A 19572-nucleotide genomic window follows, 5' to 3' on the forward strand; every position below is an offset into this window, starting at 1 on the left:
TTAATTAATGCACTATGTATTTTAATTTCACTGTCTTTTTAATTAATGCACTATGTATTTTTATTTCATTGTATTTTTAATTAATGAACTATGTATTTTTATATCACTGTTGATTTTAATTAGTGCACTATGTATGTTCTTTATAATATAATTATTTTCATATAAATACAATTTAAAACAGTGAGATAAAAATACAACTCATTAAACACATAAGAACTTATTGGAATTACATAGGAAATACGTTGGAACTTAATAGTTCACGTTAGGAAATATATAGGAAATACTTTGGAACTTTATAGTTCACGTTAGGAAATACATAGAAAATACACTTTCATTTCCATTTTAATTTTCGCCTCCTTCTCCCTCATCTAGATCCGACCAATTTGGATCATAAATTGGTATCAGATCTGCTGTTTCTTCAATGTCAGTCCAATTAAAAACATGCTCAACTAAGTCCTTTTGAAGATTAGTATGTGTAACTTCATTTCTGATCTTATTTCTTGCTTCAATCATCTGGTAGACAAAATGAAAACCATCCTCTTCCTAAAAGAGATTAGGTATTGTTTATTTCCTCTGACCTTTCCAATTCCAAACTCCACTTTCACGTTTATTCTCAACAATCATATTATGCATTATAATGCATGCCTTCATTATGTCTCCAAGAACAACAACACTATGACAACACGCAGAAGCCTTAACAATATGTCATCGTGCCTGCAAAACTCCAAACGTCCTCTCAACATCCTTTCTTGCAGCTTCTTAACGTTGAGTAAAGATCTTTTCATGCTTATTTCTTGGATAACAAATGACTTGAACAAATGTGCCCCATTTTGGGTAAATACCATCAGCAAGATAATATCCCATATCGTAGTCATTATCATTCACATTAAATGCAATGTTAGAGCCTCACCTTGCTCTAATGATTCAAAAACATGAGAACGATGAAGCACATTAATGTCATTATGCGAACCTGGTAATCCGAAGAAGCAATGCCAGATCCAATAGTGTTTGTCTGCAACGGCTCCAAGTACCAAAGTTGGTTCCTTCTTGTACCCTACATGTGTTCCAGCCCATCCACTTGGACAATTCTTCCATACCCAGTGCATACAGTCGATTGATCCAAGCATTCCTGGAAAACCCCTTGCCGCATTTTTAGCTAATATCCTAACAGTGTCTGCCTCAGTTGGTCGTCTCAAGTACTCTTCCTCAAACGCCGTGATTATTGCCTTGCACCAACGCTTCATAGATACACTTGCTGTGGAATCTCCAATTTGTAAATACTCATCCGTTGAATCAAAAGAACAACCGGTTGCTAATTGTGCAACCGCGACTAGTCCCTTCAGAACCCGAAATTGCTTGCCTAATCCAATCCATCCACCTTGTCTTTAAAGTAATCGCCGAATGATGCAACAATTTTCAACATATACATAAAAAGCTCTCTTGTCATCCTGTACCTTCGTCTAAACTTATGAGGAGGCCACCTACACGGTGTTGTGAAGTAATCCCTCATTATCTTTTATTTCTTGAAATCACCACCATCTCTAAGCGTGTACTCTCGCCCTTCCGGATCCACGGCGTTTGTCTATATCCACATCTTCAAGTTCAATGGTCGCTTGAGTCATTAATGCCCCAAAGTGGATAATAGCGCAACCTCCTCCTCCTCCCCCTCCTCATCATATTATTATGCTCATCTCTTACTCTTTCCATGTAGTCATCTTCAGCGGAAGTACTAGAAGACGACCCGGTAAAACCAGAAGACGAACTATTACTACTAGATCCTCCCCATAACCTTTGGTTAAATGCAATTCTTTCTTCTCTTGACATTTTTTCTATTTTTAGCTTGGTTGTGGGGAAGAAGATGACTGTTTGTTTGTTTGATCTAAAAGAAAGAAGAGTAAAACGAAATATGAAAGGTAAGGTCACATGTGATAGTTCGATTTTGGTCCACTCTCCAATTGACAACACATTTTATCAGATTTTTTTTCACTCTCCAAGTGACAACACATTGTATCCAAATGTATCCTCAATAATTCCAATTTATGGCCCACCATTCACAAATCCAATGTATGGAATAGTAAAAGGCGCAGTGGGAAGGAACCATGAACGAGACGGGATGTTAGGTCTAAAACTACCAGATGGGATGTTACATTCCGTCTCGGTCTACACTATACAATATTCCTGTTAGGACCAAACCACCTGCAAAAATGAGTGATATGCTATCAAAATTTTCTATTTCAACCAAGACATAGGAAATGAGTTAAATGCTAGGTCTAGCCTAACCTACGAACTGTTGGAACGAGTGAAATGAGTGAAACGAGTGAAATAAGTTAAACGAATGTGAAATTTTTGGAAACATACGAACTTATAATTTTCTGAATTTTTTTTGCCATAACCTCATTTGTTTTATTGACATATTCATATCCAAAACCTGCTAATATACTTTGGAAATTATAAATAAGACAAACAACAATCATAAACAACACCCAAGTCTAACACAGAAACTCGGTAAAAAAACTAACTTATAATTTCTGAATTTTTTTGGATATAACCTCCTTTGTTTAATGACATATTCATATCCAAAACTCATCAAAAAAATAACCTGCTAAATCAATAGTCGTTACAAACAACAATCCCAAACGCCATAAGACAAGTAATGGCCTACGTTATTACAAACTACAAAAATATCTATCGAGACCTCCTCCCCTACGAAAGCAAAGTTCTCGGTTGAAGAGCTCTCCCCCCTACGTCATTGTCGCCTCTATGGTTGAGGTTGAGCTTGAGGTGTGGCACTTGCAACATTCTCCAACTCTTGCACACGTCTCTGAAGCTGCAAAGTTCGATTCCGCTCTTCTTGTAAGCACTCAAAACTGCGACGAGAGGACTCCATGAAGGACGCACACATGACATAACTGAGAGAGTTGTAGTTAAGGAGCTCCGACCTTACTTCATCCTGTTTAACAAAACAAATGCATGTTAGGGGTTATAGTGAATAATAATAATAATAAATCATGAATAAATTCAAATCATACTAACCTCGGCTAACTGCTTAAAAGCAGATCGACAAATCTGCTACCACTGCAGCATCTACTGGTGGAATAGGTATGCTCATATCTTGCCCCTGAGAAGTAATCATGCTCCAGTGCCAAAGGTCATCCTCATCAAATATTTATGGAGTTCTTTGCGGCATGTGAATATCATGAAACACTCGGGCCGTGGATCGTGGCAACTCCAGTCCTTTTTTGGGAAATGAATGTCGGGCCTCAATGCTTCAGAAGTAACCCCTTCAAAATTGGTGCCCCGGTATAACGCACCTAGCAAGAGACCTCGACCAACCCTCTTCCAATACAAGTCATAGTCTCCCGTAAAAATGAAAGCTGATGCGTCTGGCTAATCATTTGGGTTTGCTCTATAGTGTGAAAGAGCAGCAAGAAGAATATCAAAGGCTGTCATATCTATGGGTGGTGAGTAAGGTATAACAATCTCTCCAAATACTTGTCGCCAACATCTGTCCCCAAGGTACCATGCAGTTACTGACCCTATAAGTATCATTCGCCGCTGAGAAAGAAACCTTGCTCTATGACACATATAGGATAGTCTACGGTACTCAGTGTTCTCGGGAACATCTGGAATATCCGCATAAGTGGTCTGAAATATGAAGGACTCGGCTCAGGGTTGCCACTCAATGCGGGTAGCTCCTAAAAGCTCAATCTGCTGACGAGTGTTGTGAATATTATGCGATAGATCGAATCAGGTCATGAGTCTCATCCTCTTCCAACCTCTTCAACACAGGATGCATCACACGAAAATGTTCGTACCACTAATACTAAATCAATAGAATAAATGCAATATCAAAAAAAAAATATATATATATATATATATATATATATATATATATATGTCAACATTAACAATTAGATAAATAAATTAAATGAAACAATAACTTAATAAATAAGACTTACCGGTATAATCCAAACAAAGCCGCACAAATTGTCTTTAGCGGCTTTCGTCTCAACTGCGAGGTCTAACCAGCGGTAAAGGTATGCCAAGATGGATTTACCCCAATCATAATCCCACATTCTCTCTACGTCTGAGACAGCGGCCATCCACCTGATACGTAAATAACTATAAGCATATCCAAATAATACCGCGCCAACAAAGTAGAAGAGGAAGGCACGAACATACTCGTGAATCGACTCCTCACTAATATGATAGTCTTTCGGCTTTTCTTTGAGTCTATTCAAATATCTCGAAGTAAACCAACTCATATTTATAGATTCTCCCTTAAACTGCTCAGCCGATAATCTTAAAAAACCGTCTTCCTCATCATCTTCATCCAAATCAAAATCTTCAAAGAAACTCATCGCCGTAGTAAAAATCTCTAAATTTTCATAAAAAAGAACGGCATCTCCATAACCAATTAGGATACCCGTGAGCATTGTGAAATCAAGAGGGGTAATCCCAAGCCCACCCCATGGGAAATAGAATGTGTGGGTAGTTTGCCACCACCGCTCAACTATCCCAAACAACAACGCTTGATCATTTTGTCCCAAATTAGAATTCAAAAAATTCTCAAATGGTGTGGCGGCTATAATATTGGTAACCGTGACAAAATTAGGATCCATTTTTGACTTCATACAACGCCACCACGACACAACATTTAAAAGTGCAGAACGCACTTTTCATAGGTGTACTTCCTACATTCAACCAACACGTAATACGATATAATTACAACTAATTTTTTTTTAAAACAATGCGACAAATTCAAACTAATTACACAACAACAAACTTGATATAAACTAACATAAATAATAATAATTAACATAAAAAAAAATCTAAAACTTACTTGAGACTCCGCCACTCGATTGGCTACGTGTCGGACCGAAGTTGACGCTAATGGTGGGTGTTTCTCGATTTCACAACGCGGTGGAAAATTGAACCCAAGTTCAATTTCGTCCTCCTCGCCCACATTTTGCGTTCACGACGACGAACCTTTTTGCCCATTTTTTTTGAAAATTTTAAAACTTCCAAACCATCTACTACACTCTTCGTGGTGGTGAGGTTGGTGGGGATGCATTGGGGGGGGGGGGTGGAGAAGTCATTAGGAATGGAAGTTTGTGATAAAAGGTTGTTAATGGAGGCTTGAAAATCGCAATGGAAATTTTGGGAAGAAAGTGAAAATGGAGCACGTTGCTCGTTCATATTGAGTAACTGGGGCGGGATGTTACATTCCGATGCGGTTAAAAAATCTGGGACGGGATGCTATATTCCGTCTCAATCAAAAACCTCCAGACGGAATCTAACATCCCGTCCGAGATATTTTATTCACCTCTGTATTGCACAGCTTCACCTTGGTTTTCACCGATTTGGTGAAAATGGGGTGAAGAGATTACCATTATTGTGAATCTTACAACAAACAAAATACCATATCGTGCAAAATATCGGCATCCTAAAATATCTAATTAGATTCCTAAACGTTGATATATGTTGTTATATAATAATAGAGTTTCGGTACACTGAAAAATGGTAGATTTCGGAATATATAACGGATTTTTGTACTATGTGGGTCATTAAAAGTTTTGTCGCGAAAACCGTGAGTAGTCAAAAATACATTATCTATCAACTTACAGAACACCAATGTAAGAGCAATAAGTATGATATTTGCCTCTAGAAAAGGCGTAAATCCAAATGATTTGTCGTTGATATCTTCTTGTAACGGTTTGCTCCTTTTTAAAAACATGTATATTCCAAACCAGCTTTACATATCACTGCCCAATTCGAAGCTCTCCCTCTTTCCAAATATTTAACGTTCAATGGGCACTTGTCCATAACTCTACTATCAACAAATACAAGGTGTTTGGGATCTGCAGGGAGGGAAAATGTCTTGTGTTGATTATCAAGTGAGAAACATCCAGTATTATCTACTTTTGGCAAAGAAAAAATTGTACTGGTTGACAACAGATTTTGACTTTGACAGGATCGTGTACTACATGTCTACATCTATATACTACACGTTGAAACTACGGAATTCGATCTCATCGTACTTTCAATGTATGATCGTGAAGAAAGTCCAAAAGTCATACTGGATGGTCCTCATTACCACTGTTTGTCAGAGACAGATGGGAGTATGTGCATCACAATTTTCTCGGGTGATCAACTGAGTATGTATTTAGAAACGGGCTTTCATATATACATGTGGTATAACTGTATAAGAAGCACACAGTTAGTCTTCAATCCTTATTAGAGGGTATGCCTAGTAGTTTTCTGAAGAGCTTCTTGTCGGACAACACCTGCCTTGTTGCAGCGAGAGTTGATGAGCGGGGTAACTTATTAGATCCGTGAAAAAATAAAAATTTTGGTACGCCACGAAGATCAGTTGTTCGTTTGTGACTTGAACAGGAAGGAATGGAGGCCAATTTCATTCCTAAGCAAGGAGCATAGGCTGCAGACGGGATTATTAGGAGGCCCATGAAGGCCATATCTTTTAAACGGAGCACCAGCAATCTCTTGTAGTCTTGTTCTTTGCATTGCATCAACTTTGGTTAGGATAATCGATATATGAAGATTGTTATTAATTGTAATTTACCCTTTGAGATGCTAACTAATCAATTTCACTTGAGTGGTATAATGCCTCTTCAACGTTGTATTCGGCATTCCATGCATCTAAAATAAAGTCCAGTGGTTGAATTTATATAACCCACACATTTAAAGAAGACAGAATGATGGTAAAATAAAAAAATATACTGTAGTCCATATTTTTGCATTTAAATTATCTATACTAGCATGATGCATGTGCGGCTCCGCACATGATGCTGTTAGTTCATCCCAAATAGTTGACTAATCCAAAAAGTAAACATAACTAAATTTGTAAATATGCAAAGGTATAAAGGTAAAATTTTATATTAAATCAGACAAAAAATGACGAAGAGACCAAGAGGTACATAAAATAATAATATTTCACTATTGCCCTACTGTAGATGAGAGTCGTGATTATTATAGTATTTTAGAATAAAATAATAATATTTCACTATTGCCCTACTGTAGATGAGAGTCGTGATTATTATAGTATTTTAGATGTAACCCACAATACATTTTCGTTACCACTGTTGTAATAACAGAATTGTATTCACAAATGGATAGGCAATTTGCTTTCCAATGGACATAATTCACGTACTTTACACAGAGAGAGAGATACATCGGAACGTGTAAATATTATTCTATGATGAAAATGCGTTAGCTTCCATTTCTGTTCTAACTAGATTAGCATATGCACCATTCAAGTGTGAAGACATGAGTTCATCATGACTGCCAAATTCAGCTAGTGCACCATCTTTCACTACAGCAATGTAATCAGCGTCTCGGATGGTAGAGAGTCTGTGAGCTACTACAATTGTTGTGGCCCTCTTCGATACCTTCATTAATGCTTCTTGAATGTGTTTCTCTGATTCTATGTCTAGTGCACTGCTTGCCTCGTCCAATAGTAGTATCTTTGATCTTTTCAGGATTGCTCTTGCTATTGCTATTCTCTGCTTCTGCCCACCTGATAGCTGTACGCCACTTTCTCCCACCTGTACAACAATGGTTTTCATTAATCATAAAAATAGTCATAAAATCATAACCATTGAACCTCCATACCAAGGAAGACAACTTTTCACAAAGTAAACAGAGAACGAAAGGCGGTAGTTACAATGAATTCTTACCTCTGTTTCATACCCTTGGGGCAAACCACTGATGAATTTGTGAATATACGCTTCTTGTGCAGCTTCTTCAATCTCGGTCCAAGAAGCATTTGGGGCTCCAAATGCAATATTGTCCCTTATACTACCAGCAAACAATGCCGGCTCCTGTCCCACCAAAGCTGTCTGTTGCCTTAGCCATTTTAGATTAATCTCTCTCAAATCTACTCCTCCCATCGTGATCTTCCCTTGATTTGGATCATAAAACCTCTGAACGAGCCAAATCACCGTAGATTTCCCTGACCCACTTCCCCCTACTAAGGCTACCATAGATCCTCCTCTGACTTTCATCGAAAAATCTCTTAAAACCATGATTTCTGGCCTTGATGGGTACGAAAAGGTCACCAGCTTGAACTCAAGACTCAATGGTTTGGATCCATCCACCTTCCTTCCCTTCTGTTTATTATCATCAATCAGTGGCTTACGGGTGATGACATCTAAAACTGCAGGCACAGCCGATGGTGCATTTGACGTGTCAGGTGCAAGACCTGCTAATTGCCCAACTGAGAATGAACTCAAAACTAAGATCAAGAAAATCTTGTACACTTCACCGAAGCTTGTTTCTCTTTTCTTTACTTGGTATGCACCAAACCAAAGAGTTAGAGTGTATGCTGCGTACATTGAACCTTGAGAGAATCCAAGGGCTAATCCCAAGATCTGTGACCTCTTCATAGATTTCCTCCTCGGCTCTGATAAGGCTTGGTCGAAAGATGAAACTAACTGCTGTTGAGCTGAAAATGTCATCACAGTTCTTATATTGGAAACGGCATTTGCTGCAATGCTACTAGCCCTTGCATAAGAAGTATTATTTAACTTTGGTCCTATATTGATGATTAAGCTGAAATAGCTTGCTCCAAGGGTGAATGGAGTGAGAGCCGCTGCAAGAAGAGCCAGCTTCCAATCCAACGAAAAGGATATAATTAAGCCAACAGAAGCTGAACTTAAACCCATGAATAAAACTGAAAACCGATCACCAAGGACAGACCTGAAGCTAATACAGTCCATCGAAAGCCTAGAAACAAGAACTCCGGTTGAATTCTCTTCAAAATCAAACCAACCTGGTTCTTGCTTCAGTATTGATTTGAATAAAAGATCCCTCACCCTCTTTGTGAGCTTTGTTCCAGCCCAACCACAGAAACCTTGCTGACCTGTCATCGAAATTACGCAGCCAATGCCTAAACCCACAAGCGCTAAGCAAAGAAGCCCAACTTCTCTTTTCATCTTTGAAGAGTCGTCATTGAAATAGATCTCAAGAGCTAGGCCTAGAAGTAGAGGGAAAATAGATAAAATTGCACCAGCAAGCATACCCAAGAGAAAGCCTAAAAAGAGCATTGAAGCCTCTGGTTTTTGTAACTTCCACAATTTAGAGAGCTGAATTTTATTGGGCTTTTGTTCATGTTCTTCAACAACATCCTCTTCATCTTCTTCTTGCATGGATTTCGCATACCTGGACCTTGAGATATCATTCGCATGCTTTGGTTTAGAAACATCGTAAACTGATTTATCATAGAAGGAGCGCTCCATGTCAAAATTTTGTTTGGGATTTGGTTGCGAGATTGTTTCGGAGGCAAGCTTGACAAGGTTGAAGTAGGCCCCAGTTTGATCCATGAGTTGACGATGATCGCCAATCTCAATGACGGTTCCATGGTTGAGAACAACAATGGTGTGAGCATTTCTGACAGTTGCTAGTCTATGAGCAATGACCAGGGTTGTACGTTTGCTGGAGACTTTGTCAATGGTTTGTTGGACAATGGCCTCAGATTCAGGGTCTAAGGCACTAGTTGGTTCATCTAAGAGAAGGATCCTAGGATCTTTTATCATTGCTCTAGCAAGAGCAATGCGCTGCTTCTGTCCACCAGAGAGTTGGACACCTCGGTCACCAACCTGAACAAGAACATGAAATTCCTTTGAGGTTAGAAGATTTTTAGTTGAACAAGATAACTTTTAAGTAGATAAAAAATGTTAAGCTCGGCATTCGATACATTTCATGTTCATATAACAGATTTTCAAAATGGAAACGACGGACAGTTGAGATATCTAATTGCAGTAATTCTAATCCTGTCTACATCTCATTTTTACACTTAAAAGTTTCAGATTCAACAAACAGAGTATAAGTGTAGCACCTGAGTGTCATAGCCTTGGGGAAGGCTTGAGATGAAGTTGTGAGCATTGGCCGCAATACAAGCAGCAATCGCCTCCTTCTTGGTTGCGTTCTCCTTTCCCATCATCACATTCTCTAGTATTGTTGTAGTGAACAGCAGTGGCTCTTGGCCTACCATGCCTATCTGACTCCTCAACCACTTCACTTGTAAAGTCCTTATATCATTATTATCCAAGCATATCATCCCTGTACAATATAAGTGAAAGTACTGTTCAGACTGATACATTGGTCCGATCCCTTGGAAACATTACTTTCAATTGAAAAACTGCATTTGGGAAATCTTAAAAATAGTTGGCGAGGACAATTCTGAAGTGCAGCCTACCTTTGATTGGATCATAGAACCTTTCAATGAGAGCAAAAATGGTGGACTTGCCACCTCCACTAGCTCCAACCAATGCAAGAGTCTTGGAAGGTGGAACCACAACATTGAGTGAGTGTAGAATTAGAGCATCAGGTCTGGATGGATATGCAAAAGTAACACTTTTGAATTCTATTTTTCCTTTGACAGTTGGTAGTGTCCTGCCGTTGAAGTCGTATGGATCTATCTCAGGCACCCTATCAATGATTTCGAACACTCGACTTGCAGCCACTGTGCCCTGTGCAAACTGCGCGAAATATGATAGTGACAACGCCAAACCCCTGGGAAAATCAATGAAAATTTTCAGATGAAGTTTGATAATGTTAAGAGAAGAGACACGTACAATTTATCAAATATTTTCGTAAGAGAAATGTTACACTCATAGACAACTCATAGATTAGTTGCATACTTACCACCAGACTATAGCATACATACTACAATTACACTGTACTGAGAGGTGTATTGTTGTTAGCATTACTTCTCTCGGAAATTTCGTAAAATGTCTTTTCTTCCTTATTTGCTGTCGAGAATGAAATCTAGATTATGAAAATTAGAGCAGAAGAGTGGGACAATGAAACTGCATTACCTTCCCCCTACATTAACTCCAAAGAAACAAGCAATAGCCTCACCTCCTGTGATCTCTTTCTTAGCAACCAAGATAGATCCATACCAAAATGCTAGTGCCCACGTTGAGTATGTGACCAAGTAGATTATCCCCATTCCAGCACCCTTAGCGAACCCAAGCTTAGCTCCAAAGGGCACCGACTTTTCCAATAAATCAGCATATTTTGCTGCCAAATTATCCTCAGCAACGAAAGAAAAAACAGTTCTAATTGAACCAATAGCTTGTTCTGCAACTCCGCCGGCTTTTCTATATGAAGCCTTCAAATGCACAGAAAAAATACAGTAAATGATGCGCGAGGCTGAAAGGACTAATTATGAGATCTTGAATTTGTTTGAGTCTTAATTCATACCTCTTCCTTGGCTGTTAAGCCAACGTAAATAGCCTTATAAGCTATTCCACAAAACATGGTCAATGGGGTCACAGCCAGAACCACTAAAGAAACTCTCCATGACCTCAGAAAACCCACAGCATATCCACAGATGAAGGTGAATATATGATGAACAAAGTGCGCCATCTGCATTTAATTACCGAATATATCAAATTTTCATGTTAATTTTTTATTAACAGTTCATGAGACGATAGATAACAATATTCATACTAATATTTTTTATTTCTAGGCACCATTTCCAAGGAGATTTCACTTATTATAGCCTTGATTGTATAAAGCAACATGGCTGAGCAAACCATAGCTGTGTTGCTAAAATCGTGAGATGAAGCGAAGGCAAAACTCCATCTAGTCTTTACAGGCTGCATTACCAATTAATTCTGTAAAATTTGTCCGTAGTTTTACCCTCCAACTTTTGCTTCATCATACTAAGCACAATCTGACAACAAATTAAATCCATTTTAACGAAGTTCGTACTTCTTTCTTCCACTTTTTTCTACGTACTCGAGGATATTAGTAAATTGTACCTCTGATAGGAAATATACAACTCTCCAATTTTTTTCTAACCTCCTTAAGCCTGCCTCATCCATACACACACTTGGCACACATAGTAGCTTCGTTCAGTGACCAAATTAAAGTCAATATTGAAGGTAAAAACATTATTCAAACTTCAAACATCATACTCCATAGTTTACTAACTTCTAATCCATTCCTTAATATATAAAATTATAAAAAACGGATACACTTTTTAGTAGCATCATGTGCCATTTGTCATTGTACGACAACCATAATTGGTTTTATATATGTTTAGTGTTCAATTTATTGGTATTAGAATCATCTGTGTTGGAATGGGAACTATACTTATTTCTAAGTAGACTTCAATCGTCTTTTCATGGAAGTGATTCATCAACCTGAATTCAACGCCAAACCAACAAAAAAAATAATAGAAGCAGCCGGCTTAATTTTTTTCAGATGGACATAACTAATCATTTGATGACAACATTTATTGTAACGTGTTTCTCTTGACCATATTGTATACAAGCATATAACCTATTCAATCTCAAAACAACATATTTTAATCATGTACTAGTGCTAATATAGATATTGAGTGAATGAAGTGCAACTTCGCTGAGCTAAACTAAAACATACCCATACAGACTAGAACAACCAAAAAACAAAACAGAACAGAACTTAAATTGAGCACTGACCTTCTCTCCCATAACTTCTTGGATCTGTGCAACATCACTAGAAATGCCATGCATGATATCACCTGTGTTCACTTGAGTGTCAAAAAAAGCAACATCTTGTCTCAAAATTGCTCTCAGATACTTAGTTCTTATACGTTGTGCTGATCTTTCTCCCACCATTCTCCAACATGTGATCTCTATACAAAGAAGTTCATTTCTTCAATAATATGATAGAGTAGCTATCTATTTATATGTTGTGTATAAAAATATGGATTAGTGTGTGCATTGTTATACTTTCTTACCCATATATGCGCCTACCACAACAATAGCTGCAAGTCCAGCCATGAGAAGACATACCTGGACGAAATAAAACAAAAATCAAAAAATCAAAATCAAAGGCCTATCACGTCATCGAAAATTTGACAATAAAAAAATGAATGAACTTTTGAAAACAAAAAAGAGGATCAATATGGCAAAATTTGTACATACTTAGAGAGAAAGAAGGAGTTGTGCAATATCTCTCATACATATCATACCTTTTGAACATCATCCATCATCTTGCTCAAGTCATCTTTAGAATCCGTAGCAATCTTGTTCACAAAGTCCCCAAAGAGATAAGAATACCAAGGAAGCGATCCTCCATTAATCAAAGCCCCGAGACATCCAAAAAACACAAGAATCATATCAAACTTTGAAGAATATTTGAATAAGCCAAACAATCCAACTGACTTGGTTCCTCTTCCACTCTCCATATCGTCATCTTCATCATCCTCATCATCTAAACCACTATCATAATGATGACCCATTGATCTTCCCTTATCATCATGACCACCAGTAATACTATGTTGGTCATAAGTTGATTTATAATGTCTTGAACCACCATCATGATTTTCTACCTTGTCTTGTCGCCCACCATGACCATGAGCATAGGGGGACCTTCCATGTTGTTGATGTCCATGCCCACCATGACCATGAGCAAAAGGGGTCCTTCCATGTTGACCGTGTCCGTGTCCATAGTCAGCATCGTCGTCATCATAATCATCATCATTCTCATTTATATGCTTATCATGATAAGCATGATGAGATGCACCAGATGAACGTTCTCTTGCATGAAAATGATTAAAACTTGGAGCAGCTTCTGGTTGATTAATTTGATGATTAACAGCCTTTGGATCATTAAAATCGACCATACTTAGCTCATCCCCTTCAGCTAAAGAAACTCTACGACCATCACCATCACTCTCCTTTATAGCTCCCATTGTTACAAATCTTGGAGACTTCTTATGACTAGCGACAAAGCTTTGAAGCTCAATTCTTCCACCAGAAGTCGCACCACCAAAAAATGAAGTTTCATAAGAAGGATTAGCATAACTGTTGTAACCATTGGAAGTGTGAGAGAGATAGTAATCATTAGCCGAACGCCGAAAGACCTGTCGACTACCCAATGGAGTCGAAGAAGCCGCCCATGGACTAAGCGCTGCACCCAGATCATTACGACCATCTCGCCACCCCATCGGTTGAAAGGTCCATGAAATTTCACCTTGCCATGACATATCATCATTGCCACCAAATGGAGTGATTGGAGATGGATGGTATCTACGTCCACCTGGAGTGCGGGAGCCATTTGGTGTGAATGAACGAGATGTGTAGCTTGAGCCAGTTGGTGTAAGTGAACGAGAAGGATAGCGCGAGCCAGTTGGTGTAACTGAACGAGACGGGTAGCGTGAGGTTGCTGGTGTGGTATGGCGTAGACGAGAGCCACGTGAACGACGCGGCGGAGAGTATTCCATATCAAAAGATGATTCAGCCATGGACCGAAAGTGGATTTTCTGGAATGGCTTCAATGAGTTGCATAAATTTTAGAGGATGGAGAGCTCATAAGCATCATAACAACCATATGCGGGAATCTGAGCTGTTGTAAGACAAGAACAAGAAGCTACTTTGCAGGCATTTGTCCTTACTGGGCCTTGTTACGAATCAAGCAACACTGATAAATCCGCCATTTGTTCATTTTGTGTTTATCTAATCTTACTAAATAGTTGAAGGTTTACTTCAGTGTCTTTTCCTTAGCATCGAATAAATAATACCTACCAATTAACAGCGAAGTAAATCTTGTTTGAATTCTGAAATATTAAAACAGTTAATTCAAACCATTTGACAGGAGAGTCAGCAGTAACCATATATTTAAGTGTTAATTAAATCATTAGACAGCCTAGAATGCACATATGTAAGCCTAAGAAAAAGTTGTCACAGTATTAATAAACTAATCGTCTCAGTGTCTATTAGAAGAATTTACAAACCAATATACTGTAAACTCAGATAATACAAAGGTACTAGTTTATTAGCTTCATCACCCTTAGAACTTATTCTGTACGAAATAAGTAATACCCGAGCTAAACCAACTATGCGTCTAATACTGTAATATAAGATCAGATCATACAACGGGCCAGCAAAGAAGAATCATTTCTCTTAATTATCGAAAAAATAAAAGAATCATTTCTCTTCTTGACCTGCATTGATGGACTATCCGCCCTCCCCAGTCCCCCCACATTGGTTATACTGTCACCTTTTTATCTTTTTCTTTTTCCTAGTTAGACTGTAAACTAGTGGCAAACTACCCTTTCTAAGGCAACTTACAAAATATAATTTGGATATTATAAAGTCAACCTATGAACACGTCAAAAGAATCCTACACAAAAGCACAAGCCACAAGATTAACAAAAATCCTTTTCGCAATGAGCACCGAAATGCTCAAGCAACACTTCGGACTAAATGGAATTCATCCCACAACAAATTTGGGTGGACATCAGTAGATATCCAACCTCTCTCAACAAGAATTTATGGCAAACATATGAAACCTTGCAAAACGTCAGCCATCTGAGCTTAAGAAAATCTCCTCCATCAACTTCTTTGTCTAGCTAATACCTATATTGACCGACTGGATGATGCTCACTTCTGCTCTGTCCTTCATGTATGCAGAAACTTACAGTTATCTCCATAAGAACACCTTCCTCCAACAGCATACTGCCAGCAGTGTTGTTGTCGCTTGGGACTTCTTGGAGGCATATTCAAGCTTGTTGAGGATTGTTTGCGGACATATCCATTTGGATTATGACATTGATTAAATTTACCGTGATTTAGATGCAGGGGACTCCGAGGAGGAGAATTGAAGCTTTGTTCTCTCCTGTATTCATGCAGAAATTTGCAGTTATCTCCATTATAACACCATCCTCGGGCATAGAATCTGCAATGCTGCTCTTGCATGGGGTGCCTCGAAGGACTTCTAGGAGGTGAGTTTAAGTTTGTCAAAGCTTGCTTGTTAACAGGTCCACTTGGATATGCTTGAACATGGGATGGCCATGATTGGGCATAGGATTGATGATCTTTCACTGTATTTGCTTGTTTCTCAACTTCGTTGATGTTGCCCCACCATTTCCAAGATACATCTGTGTTCTGAATTTTAACTATGTTTTCTGGGGCATAAGTTTTCTGCACCAAACTATTCATTTGGGGTTTGATCTGACTTGGTTGAGGCATAAACTTAGGCTGTTGGCTGATCTCAGTAAGAATCCTCTTTGGTTGCATTATTGATTCAACAGGTTTAGGTTTGATCTGACTTGGTTGAGGCATAAACTTAGGCTGTTGGCTGATCTCAGTAAGAATCCTCTTTGGTTGCATTATTGATTCAGCAGGTTTAGGTTTGATCTGACTTGGCTGAGGCATAAAGCTAGGCTGTTGCTTGATCCCAGTAAGAATCCTGTTTGGTTGCATTGTTGATTCAACAGGTTTCTGCTGTCTTTGCGAAATAACAGGCTGTTCTTGGGAAGAGTTAGGTTTAAGTGGAATGGGGTGGGGATGCTGGTTCTCCTTGTGCATCGTGATGCACGTGTTTCTCACAAACCTGAAATTGTAGTAACAATAATATTAAAGAATAAAAATTACACACAGTAGAAGATACATCAGTTTTAATCAAAATGCTAATCACAAGGGGCATCTCTCTCTAATTGCAACACCATAATTGGCACCCTACCAAATTTTGTATGGAGTCTATTAATGAAGATAACTCGCAGCTAGACTTAAACAGCGTCATATGAATTGTGTTTTTTAAATGATATAGTTTATCTGTCAAGTTTTCAGTAACCACTAACCCCAACACTTGAGCAACAACTCAACTAGTAGCTGGAAACTTCCTATAATGTGTCGCAGAAAATCAGGCCAAGTATAGGCTATGTCTTTTATAGTAATCTTACAATTATGCTGATAATTTACCATAACGAAAAAGTAAAAAATAAAAAAGTTCTTCAAGCAATACAAAAAGCTATAAATGAAGCTTATAAAGGTTCACCTTTGTTCCTTACGAATCTTCTTCAACTCCTTCTCTTGAACCCTTGTTTCTCTACTTGACCTTGCGAAAGACCCTCTTGAGTGCTTTTCTAGCAAAACTTTACTCCTTTCCAATTCATCAGTCCATTTCTGAATTGAGAAAAGTAATTAGCTATAAATATATCACAGATAGATAAGATGACAAATGGGAGTTAGAAAACTTCCCCAAGACAGACCTGCCTCATTGTCTTAAGTCGATATAGGTTTCTCCCCTTGATCAAAAGAGGATGAAATGGAGGTATAGGTTTCTCTCCTTTGCTCCAGAGCACCTCAATCTAATAGAAGTTAACATATTCGCAGAGGTATATCAAAATAAGTGTTACATTACATGAATACGTGACTAGATAAGAAACACTTGCACAGAATACACATACAATCAGAAATCAGCGATGGCAAGAAAGTTCATTCATGCTTAACTCTCTAAATATTTATAATCACATGAAACAATTATTCGTTCCATCTTCCTGGCAAAAAACATACTGTAAATGTGTGCTGTTGTTTGGCAGCACCATAACTTTCTTTCACAATACGCCCTGCAACAATCCGAGTACCACAAGGAGGGCCACTAGCGCTCCTAGATGCTATGTTGTACCTTTAAAGAATAAGAAACAGATCAGAAAACAGCAAAAAAAACAAAAAGAAAAACACGGTGAGGGGTCACTTTTTAAACCGTGAGCATAAAGAAGGTTTCACATGGAACTCTACAAGCCTTGGACTCGAGACAAATAAAAAACATGTCCTGTAATATCTATCAACAGAACAAAATTGATCTCGATCGAGTGGAGCACCACCTCCATAAAAGAGGTTCAAATGAAGGAGCATATGCAAATAAGTATAAATAAACCAATACAAACAATAGCTTATACTGTATGTCTAGATTTCTTCCATCACTTTAATGAAGCTCTAAGAGTTTGCCCAAGTTTGAATGCTTTTAAGCGTATTGTATCTCATGAAATAAATCAAAAGACTAAAAAACACAAAACAAAATATTATAGTACACTTTGCTTATTTCAAAATTCCAAACGACTGTGACTGTACATGAAAACAGAACAAAAACTTACATTTCGTAGACGTTCTGCTCAAACATTACGACATCACCGGTGCATGCATCCCCTACAAACAACGTCGTCAGTTATCATCAGAAATACTAATTAAGGAAATCAACTCCATTATATTCAACATTCTCTTACTACTCATAAAATTGCATCTAACCTTTACAATTCAAGACAAAGCTCAATGCGGGATACTTCTGTTCTCCTTCTCCATTGACGATCCTAATAAACATGATAGACGAACAAATATGAGTCAACCAAACAATAAAAAAAACATTGGATTTTTAAAACTAATTAACCATAATTACCCAGGGTGCTCCCGAATTCGCTCAATAAGAACATTTTTATTCCCCGTTAATCTCAACCCATGTTTCCTCAAGTACACCTTGCATTGATCAACTGTAAGTTTCTCAATCTCGCCGCTATTAAAATAACCAAAATAAATAAAATAAATAACAATGTTAAACACAACCCTAACAGAAGCATTTCATCAAGTACATTTTATAACCTAAACTTTTCGACAACCACAAATACTAAAATAAATAAAAAGAAAAGAAAAATAAAGCACCTTTAATCATCTTTTCAACATTCTCAAAGCTTTTCTTATCAACTTCATCGAGTTCCGGCGTCTTTACTTCCTCAAAATCTAGCTTCCTTTTATTATTTGCCGAATCATTAAACTTAGAAGTACTGCAAATACAAATCACAAATAACTTGCCTCAATTCCAACTCTACCCATTAGGCTAAAAAAAAACAATATACTAACCGTGATTGTGATTGAGATTTCTTTAGAGAGAGTTTCGACAAACTTGAACGTGTTTTTTCTAGAATGTCGAAAGTTGGGTCATCGTCAGAATCATCTTCTTCAGTTGTTGATAAGTCCTCATTTTTAGTAGTAAAATATTCTTCTTGAACGTCTTCTTTGTTCAGCAACTGAGATTTTGATCTTGCCATTGTCATGGAGTTTCTTTTTTGTTGATTATACTAATGAAGTTTGAATCTGCTTACAAACTTATATGGACAAGAGGTTGGGACTTCAAATTCTTACAGCATTCTTGGGAAGAAGTTTTGTACATATTGGGGATTTTAAAAAATGTGACCGTTGGTGATGGGGTACAAACGGTAAGTAAATTTGAAAATTTAAAGATAATACCAATAATGAAGAAATCCTAATAACTTGACTATTTCAGTGCTAAATGAAACATGGGATAAAATAAAATAATAATTATATGTTAATTTTTATTGTAAAATTTATGGTTAAATAGTATTACACTCACTATATGAGTCAATTAGGATTTCTCCTATTAAATGGAGAAATTAGGTCCTCCTCCAAAATATATAAAAAAAAAAAAAATCAACTTGCAATGACAGCTTTTTATTTAATAGATTTTGTAATACGTTAACTCTTAATGACTTTGTGATTTTTAATACTCGTTAACTCTAAAATGTTTTTTTTTTTTTAATAGAAGTTAAAAATTTCTGAATACTTCCCATCTGAGGTTTCAGGGGGTAAAGAACGGTCAACAGTTAACTCTAAAATATAAATATATGTGTGTTTGTGTGTATATACGTGTGCACGAGTTCACCTTTGCAATGACAGCTTTTTACCATGTTAAAAATGTTTTTTTTATTTAATAGATTTTGGGGTTAAAAATGCTGAATACTAGGTAGCATCAAAATTGAGGTTT

The 19572-nt window shown here is 37.5% G+C and overlaps 2 protein-coding genes across 2 annotated transcripts; both read right to left on the bottom strand.

Moving 5' to 3' along the window:
- Positions 1–7088: 7088 nt before the first annotated feature.
- Positions 7089–14545, bottom strand: LOC147512539 (ABC transporter B family member 19-like). Its single transcript, XM_086595577.1, has 9 exons — positions 12986–14545; positions 12752–12806; positions 12471–12646; positions 11227–11391; positions 10839–11134; positions 10217–10533; positions 9857–10080; positions 7698–9617; positions 7089–7565 (listed from the first exon to the last, which is right to left on the bottom strand). Exons 1-9 carry the CDS (start codon positions 14258–14260, stop codon positions 7215–7217), a joined length of 4779 nt encoding a protein of 1592 aa, XP_086451703.1. The 5' UTR covers positions 14261–14545; the 3' UTR covers positions 7089–7214.
- Positions 14546–15285: 740 nt separating this feature from the next.
- Positions 15286–18989, bottom strand: LOC147512540 (uncharacterized). Its single transcript, XM_086595578.1, has 9 exons — positions 18651–18989; positions 18453–18574; positions 18193–18307; positions 18045–18106; positions 17894–17945; positions 17313–17424; positions 17009–17107; positions 16795–16922; positions 15286–16350 (listed from the first exon to the last, which is right to left on the bottom strand). The coding sequence occupies exons 1-9, from the start codon at positions 18842–18844 to the stop codon at positions 15417–15419; spliced, it is 1818 nt and encodes a 605-aa protein (XP_086451704.1). The 5' UTR covers positions 18845–18989; the 3' UTR covers positions 15286–15416.
- Positions 18990–19572: the final 583 nt, after the last annotated feature.

The sequence above is a fragment of the Coptis chinensis genome, chromosome 3 (assembly GCF_015680905.1).
Source record: "Coptis chinensis isolate HL-2020 chromosome 3, ASM1568090v1, whole genome shotgun sequence".
Classification (NCBI taxonomy): Eukaryota; Viridiplantae; Streptophyta; class Magnoliopsida; order Ranunculales; family Ranunculaceae; genus Coptis; species Coptis chinensis.